At 38.6% G+C, this 18,857-nt stretch overlaps 1 protein-coding gene across 3 annotated transcripts in view; it reads left to right on the top strand.

Annotated features, from left to right (window-relative positions):
• The window catches only part of HHIP (hedgehog interacting protein), a 109,508-nt gene extending 91,425 nt beyond the window's left edge, over positions 1-18,083 (top strand). Inside the window, exons 12-14 of one of the 3 annotated variants that reach the window (XM_055549425.1) lie at positions 11,638-11,786; positions 15,642-15,770; positions 16,598-18,083. In XM_055549425.1, the coding sequence (XP_055405400.1) occupies positions 11,638-11,786; positions 15,642-15,770; positions 16,598-16,608 (289 nt within the window). In that variant the 3' untranslated portion in view covers positions 16,609-18,083. Of the gene's footprint in view, positions 1-11,637; positions 11,787-15,641; positions 16,571-16,597 lie in introns of those variants that run through there. The other 2 variants (XM_055549426.1, XM_055549424.1) reach the window with 2 other exon arrangements.
• Positions 18,084-18,857: the final 774 nt, after the last annotated feature.

The raw sequence follows: 18,857 nt of genomic DNA, 5'->3' as shown, positions 1-18,857 counted from the left end.
CCCAAACCCAGGGCCATTGCATGGCTCTTTGCAGGTTTCACTTCCTCCTGAGATCAAAGTCTCACTTCTGTGGTTTTTGGTTTTGTGTGTATGTGTGTGTTTTAATTAATTTTTATTGGAGTATACTGCTGCTTCAGTCATGTCCGATTGTGTGACCCTAAGGACTGCAGCCTGTCAAGCTCCTCTGTCCATGGGATTCTCTAGGCAAGAGTACTAGAGTGGATTGCCATGCCCTCCTCCAGCTCTTCCCAACCCAGGGATCAAACCCGGGTCTCCTGCATTGCAGACAGATTCTTCACCACTGAGCCACCAGGGAAGCAGTTGCTTTATAATGTTGTGTTAGCTTCTGCCGTGCATCAAAGTGAGTCAGCTGGACATATGTATGTATGCCTCCCCTTTGGACTTCCTTCCCACACAGGTCACCTCAGTGCATTAAGTAGAGTTCCCTGTGGTGTTCACCAGGTTCTCATTAGTTACCTATTTTATACTTGCATGCTTAGTCACTCAGTCGTATCTGACTCTGCGTGACCCCATGGACAGTGGCCCAGGCTCCTCTGTCCATGGGATTTTTCAGGCAAGAATAATGAACAGTGTGGGTTGCCATTTCCTCCTCCGGGGGATCTTCCCAGCCCAGCAATTGAACCCATGTCGCCTGACTCCTGCCTTGGCAGGTGGATTCTTTACCACTGAGCCACCTGGGAAACCTACTATTTTATACATAGTATCAATAGCGTATGTGTATGTCAGTCCCAGTCTCCCAATTCCTCCCACCCCTCTCCTTTCCCTTTTGGTATCCATATATTTGTTCTCTACATCTGTGTCTCTATTTATGCTTTGCATATAATATCATGTACACCATTTTCTAGATTCCACATTTATGCATTAATATACGATATTTTCTGTGCTTCTCATCTCCCCTGAGTGACTCTCTCTTCCACCTGCAGGTGATCTCTGGTATCGCTGGGATACCCTCTCCATGGCACCACATTTTACTTTTGTTAGTGCTTTAGGTACAGAGTTGCATAGATCTTGAGGAGTCTGCCCCAGCTCTATTTTTCCTATAAACCTTATTTTTATTATACAAGATTTTTCAGGAACAAGTCCACTGAGTTAAAGTGAAATGCCTGTTTTTCTAATAATTATAGTAGACCAGTTTCTGAATTAAAGACATAACAAAAATAGTACAAGAAACACCTAAGGCAATTTAATAAAATTGGACTTTGTTTCTCCCTAAAAGCAAACAACCTTATCTAGTTTCATTAGTCATTTCTCCTAGGTTTTCCTTTCAAGGAAATATATACCTTTTCATTTCCTAATTTTCCCCTGGAAATACATGCAGTTGAGTTAAGCTGATAAAGTTGAATGAAGGCAATTCACATACCCTTTTAGATACTTGTGTATCTTGGTGGTGGTGTTTGGATAGGAGGTTAATAAAGGGCCTGAAATACAGTGCCTAGCTCCCTTTGTTCCTGAAGAGGACCAGTTGAGTAAAAATCTACGCTAGAAAAGAATTCCAGATTATCTTCAATTAGGCTGTATGAGAGTTATTTCATGTTTTCATCCATGTTCTAATCTTTTAAACTTGGGAGTAACAAGGTCAGCTCTATCTCATGAGGATAAAGTTGAATATGAAATTACTGGAAGGTGTAAGTGGCTTCAGTATCTGCTTTTATTCGGGTTGTATCTTTAACCATTGAACAAAACTGAGGAGGTATTTGTGAACTTTCTAATAATTTCATTAACACTACCGCACAACCGCAGTCTTTTCACATGCTAGCAAAGTAATGCTCAAAATCCTTCAAGCTAGGCTTCCACAGTGTGTGAACTTGAGAACTTTCAGATGTACAAGCTGGATTTAGAAGAGGCAGAGGAACTAGAGATTAAATTGCCAACATCTGTTGGATCATAGAAAAAGCTAGAGAATTCCAGAAAAACATCTGCTTCAGTGACTATGCTAAAGCCTTTGACAGTGTAAATCACAACAAACTGTGGAAAATTCTTAAAGAGATGGGAATATCAGACCACCTCACCTGCCTCCTGCAAAACCTGCATGCAGGTCAAGAAGCCACAGTTAGAACTGGACATGGAACAACAGACTGGTTCAGAATTGGGAAAGGAGTACATCAAGGCTGTATATTGTCACTCTGCTTATTTAACTCATGTGCAGAGTACATCATGTGAAATGCCAGGCTGGATGAAGCACAAGCCGGAATCAAGTTTGCTGGGAGAAATATCAATAACCTCAGATATGCAAATGACACCACACTTATGGCAGAAAGTGAAGAAGAACTAAAGAGCCTCTTGATGAAAGTGAAAGAGAAGAGTGAAAAAGTTGGCTTAAAACTCAACATTCAGAAAACTAAGACCATGGCCTCTGGTCCCATCACTTCATGGCAAATAGATGGAGAAACAATGGAAACAGTGAGAGATTTTATTTTGGGAGGCTCCAAAATCACTGCAGCCATGAAATTAAAAGATGCCTGCTCCTTGGAAGAAAAGCTATGACCAACCTAGACAGCATATTAAAAAGCAGAGACATTACTTCGCCATCTAGTCAAACATATGATTTTTCCAGTAGTCATGTATGGATGTGAGAGTTGGACTATAAAGAAAACTGAAGAATTGCTGCTTTTGAACTGTGATCCAACCAGTCTATCCTAGAGGAAATCAGTCCTGAATATTCATTGGAAGGACTGATGCTAAAGCTAAAACTCCAATACTTGAGCCACCTGATGGGAAGAACTGACTCATTGGGAAAGCCCTTGATGCTGGGGAAGATTGAAGGCAAGAGGAGAAAGGGACGACAGAAGATGAGATGGTTGTATGGCATCACCAACTCTATGGACATGAGTTTGAGTAAGCTCCGGGAGTTGGTGATGGACAGGATAGCCATAGGGCCGCAAAGAGGCAGAGACATTGAGCAACTGTACTGATGTATGAATGTGAGAGCTGGACAATAAAAAAGGCTGAGCACTGAAGAATTGATGCCTTTGAACTGTGGTGCTGGAGAAGACTATTGAGAGTCCCTTGGACAGCAAGGAAATCAAACCAATCAATCCTAAAGGGAATCAACCCTGAATATTCATCAGAAGGACTGAAGCTGAAGCTCCAATACTTTGGCCATCTGATGCGAAGATCCAACTCATTAGAAAAGACCCTGATGCTGGGAAAGACTGAAGGCAGGAGGAGAAGGGGATGACAGAAGATGAGATGGTTGAATGGCATCACTGATTCAATAGACATGAGTTTGAGCAAAGGTGAAGACAGGGAGATGATGAAGGACAGGGAAGACTGGGGTGCTGCAGTCCATGGGGTTGCAAAGAGTCAGACACAACTGAGTAACTGAACAACAATAGCACTAGGCAGTCCAACAAATATTGTTATATTAATGCATATATGTAGAATCTAGAAAAATGGTATAGATGATCTTATCTGCCAAGCAGAAATAGCGACACAGACATAGATAACAAAGGAGTGGGCACTATGGGGGAACAAATGTATGGACAGACTATGGACATTTCTATGTCTAAGTGATCATGTGCTCAGCAGTTAAGTCACAGACCTTAGAATAAAGTGAACCTTCCCTGGTGGCTCAGAGGGTAAAGTGTCTGCCCGCAATGCGGGAGACCTGGGTTCAATCCCTGGGTTGGGAAGATCCCCTGGAGAAGGAAAAGGCAACCCACTCTGGTACTGGAAAATCCCGTGGACAGAGAAGCCTGGTAGGCTACAGTCCATGGGGTCTCAAAGAGTTGGACACGACTGAGCGACTTCACTTTCGCTTGGCCCCAGAGCAAAGAGCCCAAGCCTAGCCCTGCTCTTCAGTGCCTTTCAGAACAGAAAAATGCAGTGGTTTGAGAAATAAGGTAGAGCACTGGTTTTCCCATTCTAAATTTGAATTATAGAAATATATAGTACAAATTAATAATGTTTAATATGATCAACAATGTATATAACTTCTAGGGTATTCTTAAATTTGTTTTCTTTTCCTTCATTCCAATATCAGGGTTTACGGAGGACATACATAAAAAGATTTTTCTAAGTGGCCTACATGTGATATAATATCAAAGAAGGCATTCCTTAAGAAGGAAATGAAAGCAAGTAGCTCTTAAAACATCCAATTTTTTGATAGATCTCAAATGGTACTTGAAAAATATTGTTAGGAAATGTGTATTGCCCTCTATATAGCCATGAAGTCCTGTGAAACCAGTTTTGCATGATTACACAGAAACAGATTCCATAGTCTCTGTTCTTTGACCTGGAATAGGATTGTATTATGAATATATAAGATTCCTCACAGCCAAATTGAATTTGTATGGTGTATTATCATTTTAACAGGTGCTACAAAATGGTTATATGTAGTCGGAATCCAAACTTCTGCTCCTCATGGGTAAACTGACACCTTGAAAAGAGAAATGTCAACATGAATAAGAAGAATTTAGTGACCACCCAAACCAAAAAAAATTATCCAGACTGAAAATAAACAAAAATTCCTTTGTATGTTGACCTTGGAGAAAGATCCTAAAATGAGTATTTAAAAGATGACACAGTACTAATATACGAGTGCTCATTCCTATGCCTCAAGCTATACAAATGGGAAAATAGTAAAAATCTCACTAATCATGAGAAGTTTTCCATTTTCTTAATTTTTTTTTTGAGGCAAAAGTGCTGAGTCATGATTTTAGAACCAATGCGTGTTTATGGATTATCACCTACGTATCCAAATGCTTGCAGAGTGAGGAGATCCATGAAGCCATCAAATCTGGTGGTGCAGGAGGCTGCCTCCTTGGGCAGAGGTCATATTCCATCTAGTAAAGATTCCAGAATGTTCGGTCCTGGAAGCTCCTGACCACATTAATTTATGGCCCCCCATTAATCACCATGGGCTGGGAATGGCCCTAAATTAGAAAAGTCCCTCTGTAACTTGACTATACATGTGAATCTCTTGATAAATTGAGTGAAGTGCAGGCTCTGATTCTATATGTCTGGGAGGGGCCTGAGATTCTCCATTTCTGACAAACTCCTAGGTGGTGCTAAGGCTGCTGTTCTGTGTCACACTGAGTAATGAGGATTTTGACTTAACAGTTTTTCCTACCTCATGAGAATTGGAAGAAAACATGAAAATAGTTTTACAAAAAAAAAAAAAAAGGGAGCTGCCATTAACTGAAATAGAGAAGCTCCTCCCTCCTTGTAGGAGGATCAGGATTGTGTGCATGCCAAGTCACTTCAGTCATGTCCGACTCTTTGCAAACCTATCATCTGTAGCCTTCTAGGCTCCTCTGTCCATGGGATTCTCCAGGCAAGAATACTGGAGTGGATTGCCATGCCCTCTTCCAGGGGATCTTTCTGACCTAGGAATTGAACCTGAATCTCTTATGTCACCTGCATTAGCAGGTGGGTTCTTTACCACCAGCACCACCTGGGAAGTCTGAGAGTCAAGATTGAGGTGTGGATATCAGAAGCTCAGTTTGAACTATGTAAATAATGCTGAAGTCACACATACTACAATTCTCCAATTGCAAATACTAGACTAGAAATATTTTCTCTATTCCTCCTTAGAATTTCCATTAGGATCCTTTTATTATTCCCCATTTTATAATTTTTGGGGTTCAGTGGTAAAGAACCCTCCTCCCAATTCAGAAGATACAGGTTTGATCCCTAGATCAGGAAGAGCCCTGGAGAAGGAATGGCAACCTACTCCTATATTCTTGCCTGGGAAATCCCGTGGACAGAGGAGCCTGGCAGGCTACAGTCCATGGAGTCACAAAGAGTCAGACACAACTGAGTGACTAAACAACAACAATTGTATAATTTAATTTTCTACTTTCTATTATAAAGATGACTAGTTGTCCAAAAAAAAAAAAGGAAAATAGTTTTGCAAAGGTTTTAGTTGTAAGGGATTGCTTTTCCATGTGTCCCAACATGACTGTGGATAAAGGAATAAGGGAATTCCCTGGTGGTCTAGTGGTTAGGACTCTGCTCTCTCACTGTTGAGGGCCTGAGTTTGATCCCCGGTCAGGGAAATAAGATTCCACAAGGAAAAAAAAAAAACAGTAAGACGGTTCTTACATCACCTCCTAAATCACCTCAAGCAGAACACTGTCTAAGAGAAGCTGAAGAGTGACCACATCTTCTGAAACTTTCAATGATTCAGAATCTTATAAAAGAGTATTACTCGTGATCAGTGTACCTTGTTTTACAATAACATGAATTTAAAATCTGAACCCCTTAAAAAAATTTCAGAATGAACACTTTACTTTTTGTAAAAGACCCAATAGATCGGTCTCTGCAGCACTCACTCTGAAGATCAGGCCTGCTAAGACAGATCTTATCCCTGTGCGTCCATACAGATGGATAGAGACTTCCCATTGATTGAGCCAGTCACTTCTTAAATTAAAGATCCTAAAATTAAAATCATTCTTTAGCCCACTACACAGAAACAGTCACCATTGGCCTTAGCTATTCACAAAAAATCAGCATGGTATGATGTGTGTTATAAATTACTCGGGTTTCTCAATTTTCTCCTTTATTTCAAGAAAGTTTCTAAAGCTTTGTACTACTACACAAAATGAATCAAAGTAGATTTCTAAGAAAATGTCTTACATTTCTGAAAACAATGCTTTTATAGATTAGGAAATGTTGGGTAGTTTTCTGTTCTAACCCTTTAGTGTTTTATTACTTGTCATGTATAAAGGGATTAGGAAATGTGTTTTTCTAATTAGGAAATTTAAATTAAATTTCTAAGAATTATGGAGAATAACTGTCAACAAATGGACACCATATATTCTTTATTAAAAACCTAAATATCTTCTTAGGTAAGTTTCTGTTTTGAAAGCTATCTCAGACTTCATTCAGTAGATGTAAGGGTCTAAAAGTTTAAAAAATAATTGTTTAAAAGGAGAATACTATTTAATCAATTCATATTAAGCCTATATTAAAATGCCCAAATTCCCGGTTCAATAAAAATTAAGAATGAAAAATGAGTTTATCTATCACAGGTATATACTCTAGATTTGTGTTTAGATCCCATGTAGGTGTGTATATGTAATAATTTTGAAATATGAGATGGTCTATTTAAAGGTGACAATAAAGTACACATTTACTTATTCTATTCCCTTTTCTTAATTCTTATTTATTCCATGTAAAGGAAACGTCCTTCTTTCAATGGAAGGAAGAAATGTCCCTAGAACAAAGAGTATGTGTGGAGAAAAGAAATGGTTGAGCTCTCCAACAATCTTTGTCAGGCTTTGTCAAATATATTACTAGAAAAATGAATTTTGATGTGTTGACTTAATTCCCAATTGTAGGAGAAAATGATCTTATCTCTTTATGTCTTGCTTACTTCTTAGCCTGTTGTTTATTTGTTATAATTATAATTAGTGTAAAAATGCTTTATTTAAAGTGAATTTAATTGTGTCTTAGAAGAATTTTTTAAGACTTGAGTTAATTTAGGCAACAGAAAGAAATACAATGAATTTAGTTTTATGCTTATGATATAAAAGTGTAGTGATACAGTTTTAATCATATGCCTCCCCTAAATTGTCTGTTCCTAATATCATCACTCAACAGAATTTTAAGGAACCAAACACCCTTTTAAAATTACACTCATTTCATTCATTCAGCAGATTTTTAATAAGCATCCTGCATGTGCTATGCACTCTTATGGGTCCTGAAAGGACACAAGAGAAGAGAGGGAATTATTGGTCTTCATGGAATTTATATTCTAGATTTGAAAAAGTTTCTACTGTATGCATTTAGTTCAATAAACATATTGAAATTCCATGGTATTTTCCTACCTCCTAGGACTGTAAGTAGTTGGGGAGATAAAATACTTTGGTAGCTTAAATATCATCTTTCTATCGTATCCCTCAACCCTAAATTAATTGCGCCCTCGTCTGTATTCCTGATGACTTCCTATGCCCTCTTGCATAGCAAAGATCCTACTGCCTCACACTTTTGTGTTTGCCTGTCTGCCCCACAGTGGTCTCCATGAGGACCAGGATTCTGTTTTGTTTTTGTCTTCTCCCCATGAAGAGTATAGTGCCTGGCAAGTCAATGGCTAGACTTGAAGAGGACTGCATATACAGATTTTGCCCTCAGAAAGCTTTTATTTCAATGGGGAAGGGAAAGAAGAACTAGGACTCCTCATTTCTTAAGGAAAGTGAGGTCCAATACGTGATGGGCTATGTTTGATGTACATTTTCATGTTCAAGGGTTCCCAATAGAATAATAGTTTAAAGGGAAGGGAGAGGTGGATTTTAACATGCTAAGTGAGGAATGTTAGTTGTCAACTTCATAAAAGAATAAAGTTATTTTTGTAGGTAATTAAATAAAAATTTAAGGGAATCATGTTTATATATGACAGCCACACAGTCTTATATAAACTAAACAAGCCCAAGCATGAAGCAATCGCATCTGCAGATAGATAAGCATTTGCTCTATCTTAAGCAAAATTAAAAAAAAAAAATCAGAATTCCCTCCATAATCTGAGTTTACACACATTTGAATGTTTGGTGAAAATCAATCAAACTGTCTAATTGGAGGATCAGCCGGGAAACAAGGATCAGATATCCTGCCCTGAAAAACCATGCTTGTGAATCCCTGTGCATCAGGCTGCCGTATCTGTTCCCAGTGCACGTGGCTCAATGACCCTATACTTTGCTTCAAACAGGCAACATCTTCTGGTTGTAGCTGTTTGATCGAAGTCATTCTTGATCACATGGTGTCTTGTCTTTAGATTCATCTGCTCAGGTGTAAACCATATAATCAAGTAGCATGTGAGCTATGTTGACTGCACATTTTCCATCGCATGTAACATATTCCTGACACACTCTACTTCTGGGTCTCTTTTCTTGAATAAATTGGAAAGGGCATGAACAAATGAAGTGAAATGAAAATCATTAGTTCACACGTAACATTTGTTCATTAGTAACGAAGTGAAAACGAAAATCACTCATTTGTGTTTGACTCTTTGCAACCCTATGGACTATACAATCCATGGAATTCTCTAGGCCAGAATAGTGGAGTGGGTAGCCTTTCCCTTCTCCAGGGCATCTTTCCAACCCAGGGATCAAACCCGTCTCCCACATTACAGGTGGGTTCTTTACCAGCTGAGCCACAAGGGAAACCCAAGAATACTGGAGTGGGTAGCCTAAATAGAACTGGATAAATAGAATCTCAGTTACCAGGAAAATGTGAACAATACCTGTTTACCAAATATCACTCAGTAAATGTGATCTGTAATTCAGAAGAACATCATGACTTCTGAGAAACTGCTCTTCTGATGGTCAAAATGCCACCATAGTATCTCAAACAAAATAAGAATTTTATGTGAGGGAAAAATTGAGCAGACTTGGGCTATTCAAAATAGGAAGGCAAAGATTTTTCCCTCCCTTTCCTTGGCCATTTAATGTTTTCTCCACCATATCACCCTCTGCCCTTACTCCCAGAAAGACTTCTTTGGGGCAGGGGGTGGTGGGGAGAGACAAGGAAAATATTAGTGTGTTCAGAGTGAAAATGTAGAATGTCTTAAGTACCTTCACATAAACTGGACCATTTCTAGATTTAAATAAAAGGGTGAGTCAATTTAAGGGAGTTTTCTGAATTGTCACAATAGTTGCAAAAATCAGTAATTTATTTAAAAAAATTTTTATTTTATATTGGAGTATGGTTGATCATGCGAAGAGTTGACTCATTGGAAAAGACTGATGCTGGGAGGGATTGGGGGCAGGAGAAGGGGACAACAGAGGATGACATGGCTGGATGGCATCACTGACTCGATGAACGTGAGTCTGAGTGAACTCTGGGAGTTGGTGATGGACAGGGAGGCCTGGCGTGCTGCGATTCATGGGGTTGCAAAGAGTCGGATACGACTGAGCGACTGAACTGAACTGAACTGAACTGATGGTTGATCAACAATGTTGTGTTCATTTCAGGTGTACAGCAAAGGGATTCAGTTCTACATATATATGTATCTATTCTCTTTCAAATTCTTTTCTCATTTAGAATATTGCAGAATATTGAGCAGAATTCCCTGTGCTATCCATTAGGTTCATATTAGATATCTGTTTTATATATAGCAGTGCATACATGTTCATCCCAAACAACACTTTCAACAGAGAGTGGGTTTTAATTGGAGAGAAGAGCTAAAGAAGTCACTGGATATTTTAAATATGGTTTTGAGTCATTGTAGAAACAGTCTCAGATCAGACCTCAAATTATTATCACAGTTCACATTGCCATGGGGCATGACAAGATAACCTGTCTCAAAAAAACTAAGGCTGCGGGGCCTAATTATTTGCTTCTCTCTGAAAGCTCTGTCATTTAGCTCTGTGGTGGTCCTGACCCATAATTATCACCTTCTTTGTTATGGTACTTAAGGACTCCAACTGACTTGGCCTTCTTCATGGTGCTGATTTGACTGGTGATGAAGCGTTTGTTTACATTCCTTCCCTGAAAAGAGCTTTCCCACCACACTGAGGCGCAGGTAGAGGAGACTGATAGCAAAGGGCCATTGCAAATGTTTTCTCAAAGATGAGGTCATGAGCAGTTGGATCATGCTTCCAGCCTGAACCACCTTGAAAGATAACCTCTCACTGAAAAACATGAAGACTTATGACAGTTTTCTGGAGGCAGCTTGGTCCTTCTTTAAATGATGGCAGTTGCCGAGCAGTTAAAACAGTCTGTGACTTTTTAAGTGACAGATAAGATACTTTTGTTTGCTACTATTAGCATTCTTTTTCTTTATAGCAGGATAAAGTAAAATTATAAAAATATGTATGTACACATATACACATATGTATATAAAAATCTCTCTATTTAGATCATTTATTGCATAGAGAGTTTAAACTTTGAGTCCAGAAACACACATGTATTATTTATGTCCTTTCAAGACCAGTCATTCTGGGAAAAAGTATCTCAAAAGAAACATGAAAATAAAAAGCAATTTCAAAGCTTTTTAGGCTACAAGCACTCATTTTAATGACTGCCTTCAGCCCCCTAATATTGCCAAATGTGCCTATTTTTTCTATTCCTAAAAACTTTTGGAGTCCTGGAGGAAAAAAAAAGCTTTAAAATATCCATACATCTTCATTTTTTAAATTATAATTGCTAGGAATTCTTAGATGCCAAAAAATTGTGTGTGTGCTCAGTCGCTCAGTCATGTCCCGCTCTTTGTGACCCATGCACTGCAGCCCACCAGGCTCCTCTTTCCATAGAATTCTCCAGGCAAGAATACTGGCGTGGGTTGTTATTTCCTTCTCCAGGGGATCTTCCCCACCCAGGGATCAATCCCGCGTCTCTCACTGCATTCCTCCACTGCAGGCGGATTCTCTACCGCCGAGCCACCAGGGAAGCCCCACCAAAATATTGGTGTAATGTCATTACATTTTTAATCAATGAATCTTGATCATGATAAAGTTTCTTAACCATTTTAATGTGTTCCCTTTGGTTCAAAACTGGTTATTTTGTTTTCTCAGGGGTGTATGTTTTCTTAGCAAGTCGACGACCTTTCTGAGTGACTTAAAAGAAGAATTTCCATAGAAAGGAAGAGACATGCTTTGTCAGCTACAAAATCACTTGATTTTATCCCAGTGCTGATTTTCAACCACAATGCGCTTTTGATTTTGTCTTCTGATGCAGACCTCTGCTGCCTGAGGAATGCAGGGCCATGGTCCGGCCCGCCCAGGCCCTGACGTCCGAGTGCTCCCGGCTCTGTCGGAACGGCTACTGCACCCCTACGGGAGCGTGCTGCTGCAGTCCCGGCTGGGAAGGGGACTTCTGCAGAGTCGGTGAGTATTTCTGTTGTCCCCGGGAAAGAGACAGCATGGGACAGCCTCTAGGAACTCAAGACCTTAACGTTAGTTATTTTTTCTAGAATGATCTAATGTTCAGAGCTGTAGCCATTTACTGAAAAATAGAGCGACCATATGATCCAACATGCCACTTCTAAGTATTTATCCAAAGTAACTGAAAAAAGGACTTCAAAGAGATATTTCTACTTGCACAGCCATGTTTATAGCAACATTATTCACAGTAGCCAAAATACGGAAACAATGTAAGTGACTGTCAGTGGATAAAGAAGATGTTATACACACACACACACACACACACACACGTGACTATTATTCAGCCGTGTAGGAAATCTTGCCATTCTTGACAACATGGAGATAGACTTTGAGTACAGTATCTTAAGTGAAAAAGCCAGACAGTAGATAAATTCTACATGATATCACGTATATGTGGAATTTGTTTTTTTAAAACGTCAAACTCATAAAAACAGACAAGTGGTTGCCAGGGGCTAGGGGCGGGGGAAATAGGGAGAGACTGATAAAAGGGCATGAACTTTTCAGCTATAACATGAAAAGGGGAAATGCCCCAGAGGTCCAGTGCTTAGGACTCCAAGCTTCCTGGGTGCTCAGGTTCGATCCCTGCTCCAGGAACTAAGATCCCACAAACCGAGAGGTACAGTTCCCCCACAGAACAAGGCGAATAAGATAAAACTAGCCATTTACAGTAACAGTAATGCTCAGCTTGTTTCTGAATTTATACATGAAGACTTTGCCATTTTCCTGATGTAAATAATTCATTTATATAAGTTAGTTATAAAGATAATTGACTTCTTTCACAAAATCAAAAGTGAAAACAGCCCAACTAGATCATCCTTGTGGGCTTTCAGTCCCGGATTTGAGATTTCAAACCTGTGGACTCACTGGAAAAGACCCTGATGCTGGGAAAGATTGAAGACAGGAGGATAAGAGGGTGACAGAGGATGAGATGGCTGGATGGCAACATCGACTCCATGGACGTGAGTCTGAGCGAACTCCTGGAGATTAGTGAAGGACCAGGAAGCCTTGTGTGCTGCAGTCCATGGGGTCGCAAAGAGTCAGACACAACTGAGCGACCAAACAACAGCAGCAATGCCCTGTGTGTCCAGAGTCCCTTTCTGAGTGCCAGAATTTTCCAGACACTCCATATAGGCCCTCCCTCTACTTGTTGCTTGCTTTCTTGCTGCAGTGCACGAAAATAGGGGTTTTCAGTTGGTGCTTTTATAGGAAAGGGGAAAATGCAGTTATCTAGAGTCATTTTATGAGATTTTCTTCATTCTTTTTGCCACTCCTTTGTCGGCCATCAGCTAGGTGTGCAGCCGCTCAGAGAGCAAAGGAGTTTCATTCCAGGGTTATTCTATCCTTTAACTTGTGACTTCCACAAATACACGCAGTTGTGTTTAAATTCTACCTGTTGTAAAGACAGTTAGATTAATTTAGAGACCTAGAGCTTAAGGTGGGTATATTGAAAGAACGTTTTCAATAACCAGCATATACGTGTTATTTACAAAAGATTTCAAACAGTATAGTCTCTCTTGTTGATAAAATTCTAAGTCCCATGTTAATATTTAAAAGTATCAATCATTCATAAAGGCCATCTCTCTTTATTCTAACATGTATTTGTTTCAAAATACTATAGCTATACATTGCTTACTTTATATATTGTCAAAATAAAGTAGACAGTATTTAAAGTCACATAGACAATATCCATTTTAAGTTTAAATTACTTCAGCACTAATAATATTATGTGACTGATTGATACCATGGTTACATATCTAGGAAAAAGGTATCATAATTGAAACAACAGAAATAAAATAATTATATTATTTAAAACAAATATTCATATTCTATATTTTTTCATTAGTTGGCAAAAAAATGAGGATCAGTGTTTAAATGCAATAATATTCTAATTCCTGATGATATCTCTTCCCCCTGCTTCCTCTGATGCTTGATAATATCTTTTCTCTCAACTTCTTTTACCTGGTGTCCATTCTGTCTTATCCCTTACTTACATTTTGCTTATATTTGACTCTTAGGTCACCTCAAGTCATTGGATAAGAAAAATTTTTTGAGTGCCTGCTAGTAGCAATATGTTAGGCTGAGGGTAAACATAATTTTGAATATAGGTGGCTTCATATATACCATATATGATAATAATATATAATATAAATGAAATAGTAATATATGATATATGATAAAATATGATATAAATGAACATTTATATTTTCATAAAGTATTTTTCATCTTTTCATTAAATCAATTTAAATACTTTGAATATATAAGATTAAACCAGAATCATTTTATTAAAGTAATATATTTTCTTTGGTTTTGACTCAACCAAGAACTTTATTCATATACTCACATAATTTGCTCATCTCCCACAAATTTAAAAGACTATTGTAGTCTATTTTCTCCGTGTCATTTCTTTCCCATATACCAGCCACAGACCCCTGGATTTTTATTAATGCATTGGAAAAGGTTAAAAGAACTATCCCAGAGAAGTATAAGAATATGTATTTAAGGAATTTGATTCTATCTACAGTGGAGAAGGCAACAGCACCCCACTCCAGTACTTTCGCCTGGAAAATCCCATGGACAGAGGAGCCTGGTAGGCTACAGTCCATGGGGTCGCTAAGAGTCGGGCATGACTGAGCGATTTCACTTTCACTTTTTACTTTCATGCATTGGAGAAGGAAATGGCAACCCACTCCAGTGTTCTTGCCTGGAGAATCCCAGGGACAGAGGAGCCTAGTGGGCTGCCGTCTATGGGGTCGCACAGAGTCAGACACGACTGAAGCGACTTAGCAGCAGCAGCAGCACAGTGGCTGCACACCCCAGATTCATCCTATCAGTAAGAGACTAAGTTATAGGCTCAATTTTATGTCTCTGCCTCATTTTAACAGTAAATCTTTACCTTCCCTACCTATATTGTAGTGGTAAACATTCTTTTCTGAGGCAGTCTTGTGCTGTAGAGTACCCTGAAAAGGATTGCTCAAAACTTCTTTCACTGGGCAACCTTACTACCCCCAAGAAAGGGCTTCAAGGTGTAATCAGAAATGAGACATATACCGTGCACCCCTTGGGAACAAGGAAAGGGAAGAATCCAAGGGAATCCACATAATAGATCCTCCCTCCAACCAAAATAAAAAACTAACCATTTCTTGCTGTTACACTGTTGATGTTCCAGCCTCTGGATCTTTCTCTCTGGCCATGCCCTTCCCACCGTGAGGTCCTAGCCAGGAAGAATGGAAACCAGAGGTACTTGGAAGACATTCTGTTGGAGATGCCCTAGGGAAACAGAAGTTGTAAAGAACTGAAATTCTTGTTTCGATGTTGTTGTTCAGTCACTAAGTTATGTCCAACTCTTTGTGACCTGCATGGACTGCTTCGCGCCAGGCTTCCCTGTCCTTCACTATCTCCCAGAGCTTGCTCAAATTCATATCCACTGAGTCGGGTGATGCCATCCAACCATCTCGTCCTCTGTTGTTCCCTTCTCCTCCTGCCTTCAATCTTTTCCAGCATCAGGGTCCTTGGTTTACATAAAGTCAATTCTATAATGGATTGAAATTGTTTCCCATGATCTGGGTGATCCGCTTCTCTAGAAATATCTCCCACTGTCTGCTGCATTCTGGCCCCCAAATAATTGGAAGTCTAAAATCTTCTTTCTTTGTATTTATTAGCTTTGGGGTCATTTTGGGACTGCTCTTCTCCTCTTTCCCTCCCTTCCCTTACTCATCAAATATTTATTGGCCTCATATTCAGCGCCGTTTCTGACCTACAGAATGGAACGTGATTGTATTGCTCTATTTTTTCTTCCAGCGAAATGTGAGCCAGCGTGTTGCCACGGTGGTGTCTGTGTTAGACCCAACAAGTGCCTCTGTAAAAAAGGATATCTTGGTGCTCAGTGTGAACAAGTGGACAGAAACCTCCGCAGAGTGACCAGGGCAGGTATTCTTGATCAGATCATTGACATGACGTCTTATTTGCTGGATCTAACCAGTTACATTGTATAGTTTCTGGGACTGTTTGACTGTTCCTTTCCAGTGGGCATTTATTTTTTTATCCTGTCATTAAAAAGAACAACTGTTATCTTGCTACACACTCCTGTGATTTCATTTTCTTTGATTAATTTAAAAGTCATTTCCAGAAATGTGCAGGTCTTGTGTGTGTATATTGGCATGTTTGTTCACATATGCACGTATACACACACACTCAAAACCCCTATGCGTGTGGTTGCATAACAGATGGGTTTTAAAAATATGTATTTCCTTGCGTGGAGTAATTTCCCCGGAAGTTCCATTGTAAATTGGTAACGGCATTTTTATGTCACCAGAAGAGATTATTTGATTTCCCAGGAATTTTCTGTCTGTAATCACTGAAGTCTACTTCAATGGAGTTTTAAAACATTACTGTGCAATCTGATGGATTGAATTTTAAAAGGCCATATTTTTATATTAATATTAAAGGATTATAATATGAGAGAATGTTTCAGCCCTGATTAATTTCTAAGTGGGCAATGGTATAAAATTGCAATCTGCATTTTTATCAATGTATCCAATTATAGAATGTTAACGCACTTACCTTTTTATTGGCAGAGAAATCTGGTTACTCTAGCTTAATTTCAAGATAGTTTTCAAGTGTTTTCAATTAAATCATAACAGCATATTCTAAAACCAATCTTCCTAAAAGGTCTGCTTTTATTGTATAGTTTATTTAACAATAGCACTGGGTTTGTGTTACATATTTATATTTTTTATTTTATTTTTATAATATAGACATCACCTAGATGAAACACCTTTACCCTGTCCTGTAAAATACTAAAGTTACATTTTTCACCAACTTAATTGGAAAGAAGGGGAGTGAGAAAGCAAACAGCCTTTAATGTGCTGTGGATCTAATCTAGCAATGTATCTTTGTGCCAACATGTAACCATTAACGACGGATGAAAAAGCAAGAAAACAGCCACTCATTATAAAATTCCAGCACTAAACATTCGTAAAATGCTTTTCACCATAGCAAGCCTGTCAGAGAGTATATGTGATTAGAATGTTGTGGGTTTCACACTGAATCGAACCTCACTGGAAAAAGAGTTCACTCGTTTTGAACAAATCTTGCCTATGTAAGCTGTCACTTGTACGAATTTTTAATATGCTCATTCTTGCCAAATATGACTTTTAATGTGTACATTCCTTCAGAACTCAATGAAAATCCTCTCTGGTTCATGTATGAATAAATATCCTGTAAATGTTCTTTTGGGTTTTTCAAGAAATATCATGTTCTAACTTAAACTGCAGAAACTCAGGTAGACGCTTCTCTTCGTGGTTTTTGAAGTCAGCGTGCCATGTTTGGATTATAAAGAATTATCAGGACATTTTGCACCTCTGAAGAAACATCGACTCATGACATGTGGGCCCCCACTTTCGGTTGCCCTTCTTTAACATCTGTCCCTCCAGAGTCTAAACTGTAGAGCAGGGCAGATTATACAACACAGATTGACTTCCCAAACCTACTCCTTACCTTTAAGAACAGAAGCGTCAATTTAAAAAATAAACAAAACCTTGCAACTCGTATTTGTTTATTGTTGGAAAGCGAGAGATTTGCAATGAAAGCACAGGGAGAAACCACCAAGTAGAAAGTTTGGTTAAGTACCCTGTTCTTGTCTGCCATATATGATTGCTTAAGTTTCAAGTGACCTCATGCCCAATGGAAATGGGTTGACAAGTCTTGGTTCAGTGCTTAGTGAACAATAGCCTGCATTAAAAAGTGCATGCATAATTTTGCACAATTTAGATTTCAATGGACAGTCTATTCAAAGAAATCTCAGGATTAAATGAGCATGGAGACCAAATTGCCCTCTTACCCCAGAAAAGGGGTGGTCCCTTCTAGTCACACGAACACTTCATTGGCCCAACAGTGTGGCAAATCTTGCAGTGAACCCTGCCGTAGCCCGCATCTGTAGGTTAATAGCAGTCTTTTGTCCCGTGGCTTTCTCTTCATGGCCCTTTTACTGAATTCCATCACAGAAAGTTTTACAATTAAAAAAAAAAAATGTCCTGACAACCATTTTTGTAAATGGACCCTACCATCTCCTCATCTCTTATTCAACGTGGGTGACATTCACAAAATGTGAGCTTCTTGTGAGGGAGCCAGCTGTCTAAATCTGTCAAATCGTGCAGTTTTATTACACATTCTCCTGTTCATAGTTTCACTGAAAACAATAAGGATACTGCCATATATTCAGCCAAATTAAAAAAAAAAAACAAAAAGAGCATTTTTTCTGACATCTTGAATCTTTCCATCTTTTCCAAAAGAATCTTTATAAAAGAAAAGATGTTCTATTGCCATTAGTTCTCCTATTTAAAAATATCTAGATTAAATTGACCAGACCCAGCTTTTTTTTAGATAGTCCTTTCCCAAGTGAAGACTTTCAAATGACTTAGAAAAACATATGTACTCCAGGTATCATTGCCTTTTCTATGGGGAGTCATTAGAATAAAAGATCAAAATTTTCTAAAAAGAAAACAGATCCACTGACATTAAACCCCAGCAAATACAGTCATTGGAATCATTTCTTTCTGTTCCTAGGAAAGAAGTAAATAGCAAAGGCGGATTAATACCTACATATTTTAAACTAAGTGATCATTTCAAAAAAAACTTTTGACCTTTCCTTTCAAGTAGATTTTAAATATATATGTGACTGAGAATGATCTTAAATAATTCATGATGAGAGGCAAGTAGGAATTGGTTAAAAAGTATGAGCTAGGGAAAAATAATTGTTTCATCACATGAATGGCAATATCTACTCAGTAAAAAAGCACATAATCAAAATGAAAGAAAATGTCCTCTGTATGAATATAGATGTGGGAGATAAAGATACAATAAACATAAAAATGTTAATTATTATTCCTTTTTTCCATTCTAGAGCTTAAGCTTTGGGGATCAATTTAATGTAAAATGCTATGATGGTAGTTATAAAGAGTTGAGGCAAAATATTTTCTGCCACTGCTTCTAACAAACTCTTGTTCTGGTTGATAG

The sequence above is a fragment of the Bubalus kerabau genome, chromosome 16, assembly GCF_029407905.1.
Source record: "Bubalus kerabau isolate K-KA32 ecotype Philippines breed swamp buffalo chromosome 16, PCC_UOA_SB_1v2, whole genome shotgun sequence".
In the NCBI taxonomy this organism is placed as follows: domain Eukaryota; kingdom Metazoa; phylum Chordata; class Mammalia; order Artiodactyla; family Bovidae; genus Bubalus; species Bubalus kerabau.
The sequence above is the reverse complement of the archived record's forward strand: the minus strand, read 5'-3'. Positions and strand labels throughout refer to the sequence as shown.